Source organism: Equus caballus, chromosome X (assembly GCF_041296265.1).
Source record: "Equus caballus isolate H_3958 breed thoroughbred chromosome X, TB-T2T, whole genome shotgun sequence".
In the NCBI taxonomy this organism is placed as follows: Eukaryota; Metazoa; Chordata; class Mammalia; order Perissodactyla; family Equidae; genus Equus; species Equus caballus.
Genome location: NC_091715.1, coordinates 104,812,417 through 104,830,249, shown reverse-complemented (window position 1 = coordinate 104,830,249; position 17,833 = coordinate 104,812,417). Strand labels below are relative to the sequence as shown.

The window sequence follows — 17,833 nt, the reverse complement described above, 5'->3', positions numbered from 1 at the left end:
ATTTTTCTACTGGGTTGTCTGCCTTTTCTTATTGATTTGTAGGAATTCTTTGTATATTTTGGATACAATTCCTTTGTCAGATACATGTATTACAGTTAAACACTCCTGTTGTGTGGACTGCCTTTTCTCTTCCTTAATGGTGCCTTTTGATGAACAAATGTTCTTAAGTTTTATATAACCTTTTTTTTTTCTTTATTTTCAGTACCTTTTTTTTTTCTGGGATGTCCTGTTCGAGAAATTGTTGTCTACTACAAAGTCATGAAGACCTTCCCTATGTTTTATTTAAGTTATTTTTAACTTCCACATTTTTATCTGAAAACCTTATTCGACTGATTTTTGTTCATAGTTTGAAAAAGAGTCAAGATTCATTATTTTCAAGTGGATAGTCAATTCACCAAAAAAGACCATTGTTTCTCCACTGTACTTCAGTGTCATTTTTGTCACGGATCAGGTGACCTTACATGTATGTATATGTACACACACACATTTTATGTTCTTTCTGATGAATCAGTAAAAGTATATATATATATATAATGTTTCCATAGTCTGTGTAATGTTAATTGGTTTCATAGTCTCTCATTGACCAGTACCCCATGCCTTAATTCCTATAATTGCATAATAAGTTGGAAGGGTGGTAATCTATGTCTCTTTTTTTCATGATTACTTTTATATTCTTCTCATTCTGCATTTCCATATACCTGCACCATCTAATATGGTGGTGACTAGGCGCAAGTAGCTATTTAAATTTAAATTTAAAATAATTAAGAATTCAGTTTCTCAGTCACCGTCGCCACATTTCAAGTGCTCAGCAGCCACAGAGTGACTACTGTAATGGGCAGCACAGGTATAGAAAGGTTCCATTATAACTGAAAGTTGTATTGTACAACACTACTAACAGGTTTCAGATCAGTTTGTCACTTTTCACACACACACTCACGTGCAAAACCTACTGGGATTGGGATTTGGTTTGGGTTTAATCTTCAGGTTAATTTGGGGAAAACGGATGTCTTTATAATAGCGAGTCTTCTGATCCTTGTGAAAAGTCCTCATCCTAGTTGTTAGTAGCTATGCTGTGTATAATTAATACCGCAAAATTAATGCAAAATAAGGCAAGACCAGAGAGGAAAAAAACATAAAAGAGGTTGTTCCATGTCTTCTACAATGTATTATCCAGAATACCCAGGATACAATAAAAATTACTAGGCATACAAAGCAGAAAAAAGGTATCCATAATTAAAAATATTAAAAGCTAATCAATAGATTCCACTGCTGGAGGAATTAGCAGTAAGAATAGAGAAGAAATGAAGAAGACTATCACATTAATTGACCTAATTTACGTCTTTAGAACACTATACCTAACACATTTTTTTCAAGTAGAGATGGGTCTTACACTTAGATAAACTGTATACTGGGCCATTAAGCAAGACTGAATCAATTTCAAAGGATCCAAAACACAGAGTTTGTTCTTCTACCACAATTTAATTAAATTAGAAATCAATGACAATATGATATCTAGAAAAACCCCAAATATTTGTTAATAAGCTGAAAAACACCATTAAAAATAACCTCCAGGTGAAACAAGATACAACAAAGGAAACTGGAAAATAATCCAAATAGAATGTTTGATGGAAGTTGCTCAGTAGTGGTCTGGAGCCAGCTCATACCTGCTCATGAAAGGTATTGTTAGAATCTCTTCCCAACTCTCTTTTTAATGACATCACATTGCAAGCTTGAAATCAGCCACAGGGGGGATTTTTATACCACACAAATTGACACATCTCAAAAACCAAAATCCCTCTCAACGTTGCCCCCAATCATAGAGAACAGGTTGTTAAACATATTCCAGAATACCACTGACTTCACCAGTGAAGCCACCTGACATATGATGCCATTTGACATATCTATCAGTGAAGCCATTTGGTTTATATATATAAAGAGACAGAGATTACAGGAATTGGCTCACGCACTTATGGAGGCCAAGTCCTACAATCTGTTGTCTTCGAGTTGGAGAACCAGGAAAGTCATTGGTATAATTCAATCTGAGTCTGAAGGTCTGAGAACCAGGGGAGCCAGTGGTGTAATTCCCAGTCTGAAGTTGAAAGTTTGAGAACCAGGGGGCTGCTGATGTAAGCCCTGGAGTCCAAAGGTGCAAGAACCAGAAGCTCTAATGTTTGTGGGCAGGAAAAAGATGGACATTCCAGCTCAAGAAGAGAGAGAGACAATCTGCCCTTTCTTTGCCTTTTCTAAAATCTTAAAGAGAAATACATTTCATTGGATGGTCTTCCTTTGCCTTTTTATTCTGTTTGGGCCCTCAAGGCATTGGATGACGCCCACTCACATTGGTGAAGGCAGATCTCTTTACTTGGTCTACTAAATCAAATGCTAATCTCTTCCAGAAACACCCTCACAGACACACCCAGAAATAATGTTTCACCAGCTTTCTCGGCATCTCTTAGCCCACTCAAGCTGACACATAAAATTAACCATCACACCATATGTCCCTGTGAACTTGTTATCCTTGCTTATTAGTTCCAGGAGGTTTTTTCTTAATACTTTTTAGAAATTCTGCAAAGACAACCGTCGTTTATGAACAAGAACAGCTTTACTTCCTTCCCAATCGGTATATCTTTCATTTCCTTTTCTTGTTTTACTGCACTTGGTAGGACTTCTGGTATGATACTGCATGGGAATGGTGAGAGAGGACGTCCTGTATTCATTCCCAGTCTTAGAGAGAACATGTTCAGTTTTTCAGTTTTCCACCATTATGTGTGATATTTGCTTTAGGTTTTTTTCAGGTGATCTTTATCAAGTAGAGTAAGTTACGCTGTATTCCTAGCTTGAAGAGATTTTTTAAAATCATGAATGGGTGTTTTACTTCATCAATTGATGTAATCATATAATTTTTCTTTTTAGCGTGTTGATGTGGTATATTGTGCTGATGTCTGAATGTTGAATCAGCCCTGCATACCTGGAATAAATCCCACTGAGTCGTGGGTATAATTATTTTTTATTTTGTTAGCTTCCCTTTACTGTTTTGTTGAGGATGTTTGCATCTATGTTCATTATAGATATTCATCTTTAACTGGTTTTGGTATTAGGGTAATTCCGGCCTCATAGAATGAGTTGGGAAATATTCCTTTGATTCTATTTTCTTGAAGAGATTGTGCAGAATTGGTATGATTGCTCCCTTAAATGTTTGATAGAATTCAATAGTGAAACCATCAGAGAATGGTGCTTTCTGTTTGAGAGGGTTATTAATTACTGATTTAACTTATTTAATAGATTTAGGCCTAATGTTTTGTCTCCCCTTTTGGCTCTGAAATTCTCCTCAGAGTGAGTCTGTGTCGTGCTGCTCTTTGCGCTGTAATCCGCTACTATTGTACTGAAGCCCTGTTGGTGTGGTGGTAAGGTATGGGGAGGGGGGATGCTTTCCAATCTTCCAACTAAATCTGTCTTTCAGTGAGCATGTGCCTCTGTCCCACTCTGGACCTTCACAAGCATTTCTGCTTGTAGAGCTTCCAACTGCCCTTAGACAAGACAGGAAGGTGACAGGGGACTAGAGTTGGATAAACGCCTTTTTCCAAGTGGGATAAGGCCCTGGTAAAATATTTGGCCCTGGAGAGTAGGCCTTGGTCACGTGGAAGGCTCCAGGCATATTTCACAAAGCTAATCTTCCCCTCTACCTGCCAGAGCCAACAGGGGATCTTTCTTGGCTTTTCACCACAGAATATGGTGACATTCCTAGAGATGAGATCCACAAAAGTGTGAGGGCTCCACAAGGATTGTGGCCCCCAGGAGTTTCTCACTTTCATATTAGTGTACACTCAGCCTTCAGCAATTGCCAAAATTACCATTTAATGTTCCTACCAGTTTATTATTCCAGTGGCTTCTGCTACAGGTAAGCAAATTTTGGCTGTAACTCTCTGGATTCACCCATCTCTACAGATTTGGGGTGGCAGTTTGCCCTACAATATCAGTTTTCTGATGAGTCCCTGAAAAATTGTTCATTTGAAAGATGATCAGCTTTTTCTCGTTGTAAGGATGGTACTGATGACTTCCAAGCTCTTTACATGTGAGGCAGAAAACCTTGGCAGAGAAAATTTAGTATAGAGAACTCATTAAGTAAGTATTGGAATCCTGAGAAAGAATAAAAGAAAATACTGAGGAAACTCAGAGATCGGAAAAGCATCAAGAATCTACCACCTGAAGAGCTGGGCAAGTGGGGGAAGATTTTGCTGCAGTGAAGGACATTTGTTGAGGTGACGCTGAGAGGAACAAGAAGCATAGAACAATGCACAACCTGTTTCTCCCTCTTGCAGAATCTCTGTGGTCTCCTCCAAGGGCATCTTTAAACCGAGGTTCAGGTGACAAAGGAAAAATGTGGCTTTCAAGCTCCCAGGCCAGCCCTTGTGGTCTAGTGGTTAAGATTCAGCACTCTCACTACCACGGTCTGGGTTCACTTTCCAGTAAGATCAGGGAATCACACCACCCGTCTGTCAGTTGTCATACTGTGGCAGCTGTGTGTTGCTGTGATGCTGAAAGCTATGCCACCAGCATTTCAAATACCAGTAGGGTCACCCATGGTGGATAGGTTTCAGTGGAACTTCCAGACTAAGACAGACTAGGAAGAAGGACCTGGCCACCAACTACCAAGAAATTGTCCATAAAAACCCTGTGAATAGCAGTGGAACATTCTCTGCTATAGTGCCAGAAGGTGAGAGGATGGCACAAGAAGATTGGTCAGGGTTCCGCTCTGCTATACACAGGGTCACTAGGAGTTGGAATTGACTCGATGGTCCTAACAACAACAACAAGGTCCAAGCCCAGCCTGGTAGAACAGAATATGAAAGTTTTGAAAACTGGCTATTCCTTGACCACCACCTGATTTATTCTAAAGTGCACCTCATATCAAAGAAAACAACAGTAAATAATTTAAATTCTGTGCCAATCTAATTAAAAGGGATAAACAGAAAGGTCAACAACAACTACCTAAGAAGTGCCAATACATTCTGAGCCTTTATTAAGTTTCACATTATACTGAGGGTAACAGGAACAAATTTACAGATTTTAAGCACTGGTGCGATAAGATCACATTTGACCTTTAGAGCAGTGGATTCAAAGTTGTATTTGAGCAAACTAACTGATAGATAGGTTGACCCATTGAGGTCAGAGAAAAAAACATGAATAATTCCAATCATTTATATCTCGTCCTTTAATACCTTTAATTACTGTGTGTTTCATAGTGTACATAAAACTATTGTTTCCTCACAGCACATTTGTGCAGATATACAGACATACACGACAAACGCACATATATTTACAGAATGAAGATGCATATTTTGCATATTTGTATTTGTACAAATATTTTTCTGGATGCGTGTCCAAGATCAGGAATATTTGGAGAGTTATGGAAACAACCTAAATGTCTGTCAACTGATGAATGGACAAAGAAAATGTGATATATAATGTAGTGTATATATATATATATATACATATATACAAAATATGTATATTATATTTTGTATATATACAAAATATGTATATGTATATTTTGTATATATGTATATATATATATATACACACACAATGGAATATTATTCAGCCTTAAAAAGAAAGAAAACCTGCCATTTGTGACAACATAATAAACCTGGAAGACATTATGCTAAGTGAAATAAGTCAGAGAAAGACAAATACTGCATGATCTCATGTATATGTAGAATCTAAAATCGTCAAACTCATAGAAGAAAACAGAAGGATCGTCGTTGCCAAAGGCTGGGGGTGGGGGGTGAAACGGGAAGATTTTGGTCAAAGCGTACGAAGTTTCAATTATGTAAGAGGAATAAGTTCTGGAGAGGTGATGTATGACACAGTGACTCTAGTTAACAATACTGTATTGTATACTTTAATCTTGCTAATAGGTAGATTGTAAGTGCTCTCATCACAAAAAAAGAGAAAAAGAAAAAGAAAGTGATATCTGTGTGAGGAAATGGATAAGTTAATTAGATTGATTGTGGTGATTATTTCACAGTGTATATGTATAGCAAAACATCAAGTTATATACCTTAAACATATACCAGGTTATTTGTCAATTATTTATCGAACTCAGAGTTCTTATGGCCCTCCCACTCCAGGTATTATCTAAGGACACAGAAACAATTTAGGAGAAGGAATGGTTAGTGACTCAATCACCTCAGTTTTGATTCAGCAAGATGTTGCCATCTCTCACACAACAAGATTGAGCAGATGCATTCATCCCCAGCCAAATCCGCCTCCCCCTGCACACACCCTAACACACAATGTGAAGTTAGAAATCCAGTAGACTTTATACCTTCTGTAGGTAATAGACATTCCCTTCCTGTAAATATCCTTGCTAAATGGCTCTACTCCATGATAAAATTGCATATTCCAATTGTCATAGAAACCAGAAGCTCATCATGATGTTTGAACTGTTGACACCTTTCTGTGGTAATCAAAATGTGAAAATTGATTTTCACCATGAGAGCCATAATCCATACTTTGGCCACTTACACCCGCTTCCAACATAAAGAATGAACAGACATTATTAAAGACAAGAAGCTCACCAAGGTGTGGTGTAGAGGGGACAACTTCACGTGATGTGTTAGGTAGGTAGTCAGTATTGGGTGGGAAACAGATTTGGTTTCCTTTCAAAAACACAAACCACTGGGATTCCAGTCCTACAATTTAACTTCCTTAGAGACTAGCATAACCGATGCTACAGGAAGTAGCAATCCCAAAGACAACACAGCCCCAAATATTCACCCATCACTCAGTTGACAGATAAGGAAAATAAATCTCAAGAATGGGGAAAATGCAAGCAAACCTGAGAAACTTCTGGTTACCTTTAGAAAATGCCTCAGGTCTCAATCAGATGCCAGAAAGCTCAGGCTGCCTCCCTTCACTTCCAAACAAATAGAAAACCACAAACTGAGTGGTGAGATGCCTGGAATCCCTACTATCATATCCTGATATCAATCACTGTGTGTCAGTCTATACTTCTGCTCAATATCTCATTTCCAGGGATAACACACTACATGCTGTCAGCATAAAAATTTGTCACTTTGATTGCAAGATTATCCACTTCTTTCATAGGCACGTTAAGTTTATCCTCAGAGTTATAGGCTTAAAAAAACACTATTACTGGGCCAGCCCAGTGGTGCAGCGGTTAAGTGCGCACGTTCTGCTTCTCAGCAGCCCGGGGTTTGCCGGTTCGGATCCCGGGTGCGGACATGGCACCGCCCGGCACGCCATGCTGTGGTAGGCATCCTACATATAAAGTAGAGGAAGATGGGCACGGATGTTAGCTCAGGGCCAGGCTTCCTCAGCAAAAAGAGGAGGACTGACAGTAGTTAGGTCAGGGCTAATCTTCCTCAAAAAACAAAACAAAAACACTATTATTCCTCAGAATGCTAGAAAGGTATGAACATATGAATGAATGAAATGGTAGAAGAAATATTAGTGATAGTATAATCTTAATGAAAAGGCAGGACCTGAGTAATATATGGAAGTCAGTTTCTATTTTGATAAATATGTTCCAAGTAGCAAGTTAGAGACCTCCTGGTAACAACAATCCCTAGGGCTCCAATGAGGCCAGGAATGTCTGTGAAGGTGAGATGCCCAGGGAATCTTGGTCACATTAGAATAGTAGAAAGTATAGAGAAAGGCAAACAACAACACTGAGCTGTTTCCAAACTCAATAGTGAATAGCTGGTTCCAAAGGCAATCTTTGGAACAATGGACATAAAGATGGCGGCAAAGATGAAAATGATTCCTAGAAAGACAAATCCATTTTTAACAAAGTGCCCTGTGCCCTAGCGACCACAGAGAGATAGTTTGAGGCTGTCACAATTGGGAAATTATGTTCCTAAAACCATGGAAATACCTACATACTGCCAAACAGTAAGGGTGCTTAGAGATAGTTATGTTAGAATGATTCTAAACAATGACTAACTAAATAAAATGTATGTAAGGCAGATGAGGACCTGACAAACACATCATTACTGGGGGTAGTAAAACATGGTTTCTGTGATATTGGATTATTTAGGTTAGAAAGACAGAGGTTTAGTATGACACAGCTTTCTTGGATTCAAAAGAAAAGTGAAAGAACCTTCTGTGTTTATTCTTAGGGACTCTACTACAAGAAGAAGCCATCCTATTTTCTAGATGACATGCAGGAAAAGGGCCACGCTGGACCAGAGTTACACTTGGAACCAAAATTAATAAAGGTCATGATCAGGTTCTTAGTGGGGATAAATAGAAGACAGATATCAAGGATCATTATTGAGCCTCTATACTTTGTCAAGAAGGCAATATAATGGAGCGGTTGTGGGTTTAATCTTTCTATCAGAAAAAAAGACAGATGTGGGTTTCAGTCTTAGGGGTGCAACTTACAAGCTATATAACATTTAGTGTAATCTTTTCCTTTTTTCTCCTTTCTCCCCAAAGCCCCACCACATAGTTGTATATCCTAGTTGTAAGTCATTCTAGTTCCTCTATGCGGGATGCCACCACAGCATGGCCTGATGAGCAGGTGCAGGTCTGCACCCAGGATCTGAATCAGCAAGCCCCGGACTGCCAAAGTGGAGCGTGTGAACTTAACCACTCGGCCATGGGATCGGCTCCATGGTATAATCTTCGACCTCTGTAAAATTTAGCTTCCTTATCTGTTGAATAGGGATAATATTAATGCTTACACCAAGAGTTGATAAAAGTACATAACAATCTGGAGAGTATAGCCATGAACGTTCTTTTAAAACAGAGTCATAGCAGGAAGGTTTTAAATCAATAATCTAATTGTGCACATTAAGGAGCTAGATAAAGAAGAGCAAATTAATCCAAGAATTAGTGTAAAGAAAGAAATTATACAGCTGATAAAAAGAAAAATATCCATTTTCTGATAAGCTAACATTGTTTATTTTCTTGAGAACATAAATAAAGTTCCTTAAGTCTTGCTTGAGTAATCAAAGAAGACAGCACTAATTATCAATGTCAGGAATGAAAGAGGGGATGTTTCTACAGATTCTTTAAACACTCAAATAATAATAAGAGAACATATGAACAATTTTATGCCAATAAATTTGATAACATAAGAAATAGGAAAATTCCTTGGAAAGCACAATTTTTGAAAACTAACACAAGAATAGAAAATCTTAGTAGTGTATCTACAAGAATTTGAATTTCTAATTTTAGAAACGTGTCCTGCTTATGGTGCAGGGAGAGGGGACTAAGGTAGAGCCCAGTGGACTTTACAATAAGAAGAGATGGAGCTGAGCATCGCAGGAAACCAAGGTGACTAGAGATTGTACAGTAGCATACTCAAGAAGTGAAGTCTCCACAGAGAGAAACTCCCAGTTCTGTCGAGTTCCTTGAATATTAACAGTAGTAATCAGCACATGCATGTGAAGAAGCTACCCTAGGCTGGTGAAAAAAACAAATCGGAAGTATTGGAGTACAATTTCCAGTGCTCCCACGTCGAAAGGAATAGTGCCTCTTCCCACAAGGTGGACTGGAAAGATTTATAATTCACTGAGTATTTGGCTGAATACACAGGAAGGTCTTGCCTCACTAGCAGGAAATAATTAGCCCTAGATGAAATATAGCTGCAAATCCACCATACAAAGTCACAAAAGCAATACCTGAAATAATCAAACTGTTTATAAGTAACTTAAACGTATCTCAGGGGCTGGCCCCGTGGCCGAGTGGTTAAGTTCACGGGCTCTGCTTCTGCTGCCCAGGGTTCGCTGGTTCAAATACTGGGCGTGGACCTATGCACTGCTCGTCAAGCCATGTTGTGGCAGCATCCCACATAGGACTAGAATGACTTACAGCTAGGATATACAACCATGTGCTGGGGCTTTGGGGAGAAAAAAAAGCAAAATTGGCAACAGATGTTAGGCCAGGGCCAATCTTCTTCACCAAAAAAGCAAAAGAAAAGCAAAAAGTAAATGTATCTCAGAGAAAACTCAAAGATATGTATGGGAATACAAAAATATCCACCACCTACCAAGGTAAAATTCACAACTGACATCCATTTCATGATTAATAGGTGTTCAGTGGACCAGGAAGACACAATTCATAATGAGAAGAATAATCAATACACCAAAACTGACTCAGAATTGACATTAGAAGAATTATAATATATATATTCCAGATGTCCAGGTATATGGAAATATGGAAAATATAAAAAAAGATGGAACTTGAAGTTTTGGAGATGAAAACCACCGTGTTTGACATGAAAAATACAATGGATTTCCAATTAAAATCTTAGCAAGTTATTTTGTGGCTATCATCAAACCGATTCTAAAGTTTATAAGGAGAGGCAATAGATCCAAAATAGTCACCACAATCTTGAGGAAGAACAAAGTCAGAGGACCAACACAACCCAATTTCAAGATTTTCTATAAAGCTACAGTACTCAAGAAAGTGTGGCATTGGTGAAAGAATAGACAGATCAATGGAACAAAATAGAGAATCCAGAAACAGACCCACATAACAGTGAACTAAACTTTGGCAAAGGAGCAAAAGCAATACAATGGAGAAACGATAGTCTTTTCAAAACATGGTGCTGGAACAACTGAATGTCCAGATGCAAAAAAATATAATAATAATCTCCATATAGACTTTATACCCTTCACAAAAATTAACTCAAAGTAGATCATAGATATAAATTTAAAATACAAAACTATAAAAATCCTAACAGAGAACACAGGAGAAAATCTAGATGACCTTGGATATAGTGTTGAGTTTATAGATAGAATACCAAAGGCACAAATTATGAAAGAAATAATTGATAATCTGGACTGAATCAAAACTAAAAACCCAAATTAGAAAACATTCGCAAAATCAATGTTATTAGGGAATTGCAAACTAAAAAAACAATATGTGACACCACTATGCATCTATTAGAATGGCAAAAATCCAAAACACCAGCACCACCAAACACTGGTGAGAATATGAAGCAACAGGAGCTCTCCTTTCCTGGCTGTGGCAATGCAAAATGGTGCAGCCACTTTGGAAAACAGTTTAGCAGTTACTTAGAAAACGAAACACACTCTTACCATACAGTCCAGAAATCTTGCTCCTTGGTATTTACCCAGAGAAGCTGAAAACTCAGGTTCATATAAAAACCTGCACAAGGATGTTTATAGCAGCTTTCTTTGTAATTTAAAACATTTGAAAGTAACCAAGATGTTCTTTAGTAGGTGAATGAATAAACAATCCGTATGTGTGAGAGGACCGAGGACTCTCTAGGTTCTGGTGAATGTTGCCGTGAACCTAAAATGGCTCTTAAAGATAAAGCGTATTTAAAGAACACAAAAACCAAAACAAAACAAATATAAACAAAAAATATACTTGATGGGACCTATGGTAGATTAGACTTGACAGAAGAAAAGATAGCAACTTGGAGGACAGAAATAAGAACTATTCAAAATGAAATACAAAGAAAAAATCTAAAAAATATGAAAAGAGCATCATTGACCTGTTGGAAAACTTCAAGTGGCCAAATATATATGTAATTAGAGTTCCTGAAGAGGGGACAGAAAATAGAAATAATGGCTGATATTTTTCCAAATTTGATGTAAACTGTAAATCCCTGGATCCAAGAAGCTCAACAAAGTCCAAGCACAAAAAACATAAAGAAAATTTCAACAAGGTATATAATAACGTAATTGCTCACATTTGAGTGACAAAGAAAAGTATCTTAAAAGTAGCCAGGGGCAGGGGGAACATGTTACATACAGAGGAACAAAGATACAGATGACATCAGATTTCTCATCGGAAACAATGCAAGTAAGAAAATGGTATGGAAATACTTTTAAAGCACTTAAGGGGAGAAAATTTCAACCAAGAATTTTATACACAGCAAAAACTCTTTTAACGGGAAGAGAATTTCTCACCAGGAAACCCGCACTGTAAGAAATGTTAAAGGAAGTTCTTCAGGCCAAAAGACATTGATAACAGATGGAAATCTAGATCTACACAAAGAATTAAAGAGCACCAGAAATGGTAATGACTTGGGTAAATATATAAGTATTTTCTTATTATTTATATGTTTTTTAAATTTTATTATTTTTCTTTCTGAGGAAAGTAGCCCTGAGCTAACATCTCTGCCTGTCTTTCTCTATTTCATATGTGGGATGCCTGCCACAGCATGGCTTGATAAGCGGTGTGTAGGTCCACGCCTGGAATCCAAACCCATGAACCCTGGGCTGCTGAAGCAGAGCATGCAAACTTAACCCCTACACCCCCGGGCTGGCGCGTGAATTCCTTTTTTTTAATTGAGGTAATGGTGGTGTATAACATTATATAAATTTCAGATGTAGGTCATTATATTTTGACTTCTGTATAGACTACATCATACTCACCACCTAAAGTCTAGTTGCCTTCTGTCACCATACAAATGTGCCCTTTTACCCTTTTTGCCCTCCTCCAAGCACCTTCCCCTCTGGTAGCCACCAATCTGTTCTCTGTATCTATGTGTTTGTCTGTTTATCTTCCAAATATGAGTGAAATAATATGGTATTTTTCTTTTGTCATCTGACATTTTGCTTAACGTAATTCCCTCAAGGTCCATCCATGTTGTCAAAAATGGCAAGATTTCATCTTTTTTATGGCTGAGTAGTATTCCATTATATATGTATATGTTCTCAGAGGAATGGCTTTCAGTTTTTCACCATTGAGTCTGATGTTGGCTGTGGGTTTGTCATATATGGACTTTATTATGTTGAGGTACTTCTCTCCCCATTTTTAAATCAGGTTGTTTGCTTTTTTCTTGTTGAGTTGTGTGAATTCTTTATATATTTTGGATATTAACCACCTACTGGATATATGATTTGCAAATGTCTTCTCCCAATTGATAGGTTGTCTTTTCGTTTTGTTCGTTCCCTTTGCTGTACAGAAGCTTTTTAGTTTGATATAGTCCCATTTGTTTATTTTTTCTTTTGTTTCCCTTGCCTACGGAGACATATTCAAACAGTCCTCTCCAGGACCAAGTGCATTAGTTTTCCACTGATAAATAAAAAAAACCAAATTACCACAAAAAATGATATAAGGATCAAACTACAGTAACATATCATAAGGTAATCAGGCGAGTGACATCCCATTACCTTGTCCATACTCTAATGGTTAGAAGAAAGTCACAGGTTCATGAAAACACAGAGAGAAGGAAAATACAAGAGTGTGAGTAACAAAAAGGTTCAGGTCACTTAGGGGACTATGTACAATACCTAGGCTCCTCAAAGCTCTGTTCCATTGATGTGGGGGAAGAGAGGCTCATACCCCAGGCCACTGGTTGTCATCCCGGGACTCAGGCTCCAGCCACCTCGCCTTCTCTATTCACTCTGAGCTCCATTCCTCACCTCAGGAGACCTCACGTGCATATACAAGGATACTGAAGCCCATTTATCCCCTGTTCCCTGATACAGCCACCATGACTTGGGTCATCTCCCAGTCCTGGAAGTATAGTACTGGCAGTACTACTCACCCCTCAGAAGTAGAGATCCAATGAAGAGGAGCATGCAGGCCTACTGGGGCTTGGGGCTTGGGGCCGCTCTGGCAGCAAATTCCGGGCCCCAGATACATGGAACATGGTTGGGGACAGACGATATGGGTTCTGAACGTGCACGTCCCCATCCTCCCACACACTGCACCCTTAGCCATTTGCAGAGAGGTGAGACTGGAAGAGGTTGAGAGTGGAGCTTCTAAAGTGTGGGGTTCACGACAAGTCCCTCCAGCGTGGGTCTCAGAGCAGTACTATGATCAACAACTGGTTCAGCATAGGCACTGTGATAGCCAACCTCCAAGTGCACCCCAGTGATTCCTGCCTCCCAGTGTTCGTGTGCTAGCGTAGTGCCCTACGTCATTTCACAGAGATGACCTATGGGACAAAGCATGTCATGCAGCGATAGAAAACTAAAACAGATGTTGGCACCGAGAGGAGGGTGTTGTGGTAACAAAAACAGGAGAGAGCTAAATAAAACCCTTTAAGATCCCAATCATTTAGAAGCTTACATCCTAGGGGGTGGGAGAGATAGACACATATGTAAATAATGTGATAATATGTTAGGATATGAGATGTGCTACCACAGAATATGAACAAAGGAGGCATTAATGAGACCTAGAGAATCCCTAGGCAGCCTTACTTAAATGCAGAAAGGAGGTCTTATAGCCTCAAACCCATAGCCTTTACTCTTCTCTGAGCCTCTACTCTGGTGAACTAAGACTTCATTTTCCTTAAATAGCTTTCAGTAGATAAAACAAGAGACAATTAACAATTAAATATCATTAACATGCACCAGTGACTTTCTAAATCTAAGAATACTCAGTACTATGTATGTCTGCCATAATAGGAGAAGTCATGTTTTCCTCTTGTAACCCAGATCCTTGGGTATCAGGGTACTCTTGCATAATCTGATGTCAATTCTCTAATCACATCAACCTCATCTCCCATTAGCTAAACACCGAAAATGCTTGTTTTGTTTTGTTTTGAGAAACCATTCTAGTATTTATGCATTTATTTCCACTTTAAAAGTCTGTGATCCATCCATAAACTACATTCTCTTAACCTCCAAGTCCCCAAGTTTCCACATCTGTAAAAGGAAAAAGAAAAAGGACAGATAAGATATAAATCGACTTAATTGTCAATTTGGTGAGAAACGGTAATCTTCTTGTGACTAATTTTCTTTTCTTTTAACTGTCATATGAAATACAAAAATTTACAACTGAATGAACAGTTAGGTATTAATCATTAAATGTAGTCCTAATTGAATTTCTTATTATAGCTTTGTAAGTAGTCACATTCTCAAAGGAATCCTCTCTTAGTACAAGATGCTGTATTACTGTAACTAAGTGATGAAGGACCAGCTAGTGTTCATTTAAGTCGCTTTTGCCCCTTGTTCTGGTAACTGTGTTCAAAACAAATATTGGTTTCTGCTGCCAAAGCTGATAAATTTCCCACCTGTAGAAGTCTTACAACTACAGCTCAAAGGACTTGTAGTTGTGAATAAAGTACACTTCAGAATATGCTGCATTCTAGACCAGTATATAAGCACATTGTTAACATTAAACTGGCTTGTAGAACTAAGTTTTTTGACTCTTTTTGTTATTTACTATATTGAGAAAATTTAAAAACATAACTGATATATGTCAGGAATGATTGGATGATACACAAAGCTTTACAGAGATACCTGGATTCTCAGAGACTGCTGTTTTCTGGGTCCAGATTTTTTTCAGTTCCTTTTTCTGGCTCTTCATGTCTGACCCCTTCTACTTTCTTCTCCTCACCTCCAGCTTCTTGGGCCTCATCATCAGTTTTCATATTGATATTCACTCGCTTCATTAGTGAAGAATAATATGGACATTAGGGCCAGAACTTTACGGAAAAATAGCCCAATTTATAATCAGTGGTGACAACCAGTACTCTACCCTTGGAGAATCAGGAGGATAGAAGTGGGTGAAGAAAGACTACCTGGACGTGGTTGATACAAGACGTCCAAGGCCCTCACATTTCTGCAGCTTGATAGTTTTCTAACAAACTCAGCTTGTTAGTTTGCTCGGTGGCGTTTTCCCCCTCTATCCAGTAGATCTCAGACCCTGTGCTGCTGATTGTACCCAGCCCTTTGGAGAAGAAGGGATCAGAATCATCTGGATCTGATCGCCTTCTGCATGTTTTCGTCAGAACTTTGTTGGAAAAGTATTCATTTGACTTAAAGACAAATTCTACAGAGAAGCTCATTGGTTCTTCAACCCTCGAAAACTTAATTTTTACATCTTTCAAGTGCTCTAGTACAAGTTCACCATTTTCTTGGATCATCCTACCACGAATATTCACATTTTTAAAAGCCGTCAACCAAAAGTGAGGTATGCCATTTGTTTGCCCTTTTCCTTCAGGCTCTTTTCCCATTTCCTCCCAAACTCCTTCCTGAACACCTGCTCCCACTGACACTCACCTTCTGTGGGCTCATGAATTGCACTGAAGATCTCAGAACTCTTATCATACAGGGCTTGGTAGAGGGCAGCATACCTTTAGTCAAGATCATAAAGGTCTTTACAGAATTGGGCTTCTAATACTGCATGTTCGGCCTGAAGTATTTTGAGAGCTTTGACCCTCCCTTTAATGGCTAAAAGCAAGCGCTGGGCACAGCCTGCCTTTGATCAGGATGCACCAACAGGGGCCGCAAGTCCTAAGGACTTTGCTGCCACTTGCCAGCTTCAGTCCCCTTCAGTTCCTCAGGCCCTGGCATCATAGAAGACATGTGCATCAGTCAGGGACCTTGGCCTCCTCTGGCTCCTCTGCCTTCTGGCATGCAGGCCCCTCTGCAGTTTCCTCGGGCACCTGGGGGGAGGTACCCTGCCAGCTGCTCAGCCTACAAGCTCTCCACTCCCTCTGCCAGATGTTCACCCTCCCGAGGCACGGGTCCCTAATTTGGGCTCCTGGGGACCACGCCTCACCACCACACGGCCTGCATGAGGCCGACCCAAGACGTGGTTATCACTACGAATGTGGTGGAGAAGGATTTGGGCCAGATCCCAGAATGGAAACGGAAACCCCACCATGGGGGCCTCGCGAGCCCCTAGGACAACTCTGGCGCCCTCCTCCTGTACCTCCTCGACGTGCTCCGCGCCTTCATCCGCATCTTCCTCCTCCTCGCTTTCGTAGCCCTGCTCCTCCTGTTCCTCCTCCAAGTCCTCCTCCTGCTCTGATGACCAGACGTCCCAGTCCTCCTCGACTGTGTGCTCGGCACCCTGCTGCTCATTCTCCACCTCCTGAAGGGCTTTTGTGACCACCTGGGAAACCAGAAAGGCTGCGGCACTTAGAACTACACTTGTCCCTTCTGCAGGAATCACAGGGACCCCGACGAGTCCGGGGTCGCAGTCCACGCAGCCATCAGCTCTGTGCTGGCTGCCTTGGACCGAATCTCGCCCCTCTGCGGTTGACATGGCAGAAAGGACGACCCAGGCTGCGCCTGGACCTGAGCAGGGATCGGGTTGTCGCAACGACCGCAGTGGCGAAGATGGTGGCCGCTGAAGCGACTGCCTCTGAGGGGAGCCTGTGGGCAGCAGAGCCTGCCAGGCAGGGGGCAGTGGGGGCGACAGAGAAGATGGTGGCAAAGGGGACAACAGTCTTCAAGAGTGCCTGTGGAGGCCCTCTGTCAGGAAGGGCGGGAGGGCGGCTGGAGGAGCGAGCCACCAAGACTGTGCCTGAGGTATCAGTGGACAGGGCAGAAAAGAAGCAGATGAGCCAGCGACAGGGGGCGGAGCTTGGAATGGTCAACAAAGGGCTGCTTCCGTCATCGCGAGCTCTAAGCTCATTTGTTGAGAGGTAAGGATTGACATGTCCAGGGTCCAATGAGAGATCAAGGCCTTCAACTTTCCCTGAGGCCTTAGGAGCCTGGGTTACCCTCCAAGCCCACAAGTCTTGCCTTTTTAATTCTACCATTGCAAGCAAAACTACAGGGTCCCTATTTGGTAGCACCCTGCGGTATGCAAACTGCGAGTTGTTCCCCAGTTTCCACCTGGGGACAGCTCATACATACAAGTAGAGACATAGTTAGGTAAGAAAAAAAGATGTATAGATCAAATATCAGCAATGGTTAAAACCTCCCATAAGAGAGAGAAAGAGAATTTGAATGTTTTCAAGTTATTTAAAAAAATGCAAAGTTCAAATTGACTCAGTGACAGTGGAGAGTGGAAGAAGTATTAAAAATCAGAGCTGGAACGTGTTTCTTGAATGCTCCCCAATTCACTTCAAGCCTCCAAACAATGACTAAAGAAAGACAGAGATTCATTTTAAAGGCCTGGGCTAAGCACATACCAT

The 17,833-nt window shown here is 40.1% G+C and overlaps 1 protein-coding gene across 1 annotated transcript; it reads right to left on the bottom strand.

Annotated features, from left to right (window-relative positions):
- Positions 1-14,490: 14,490 nt before the first annotated feature.
- Positions 14,491-17,275, bottom strand: LOC138922004 (glutamic acid-rich protein-like). The gene is made up of 3 exons (XM_070258657.1): positions 16,621-17,275; positions 15,204-15,349; positions 14,491-14,606 (listed from the first exon to the last, which is right to left on the bottom strand). Exons 1-2 carry the CDS (start codon positions 16,954-16,956, stop codon positions 15,212-15,214), a joined length of 474 nt encoding a protein of 157 aa, XP_070114758.1. The 5' UTR covers positions 16,957-17,275; the 3' UTR covers positions 14,491-14,606; positions 15,204-15,211.
- Between the last annotated feature and the right edge of the window lie 558 nt (positions 17,276-17,833).

Bases quoted from the DNA above. Each gene is read 5' to 3' on its own strand.
- LOC138922004 (XM_070258657.1), bottom strand. From the start codon at position 16,956: ATGTCAACCGCAGAGGGGCGAGATTCGGTCCAAGGCAGCCAGCACAGA. The intron at 15,350-16,620 runs GTACAGGAGGAG...TCACTAATGAAG, and splicing joins GCGCGGAGCACGTCGAGGAG to CGAGTGAATATCAATATGAA.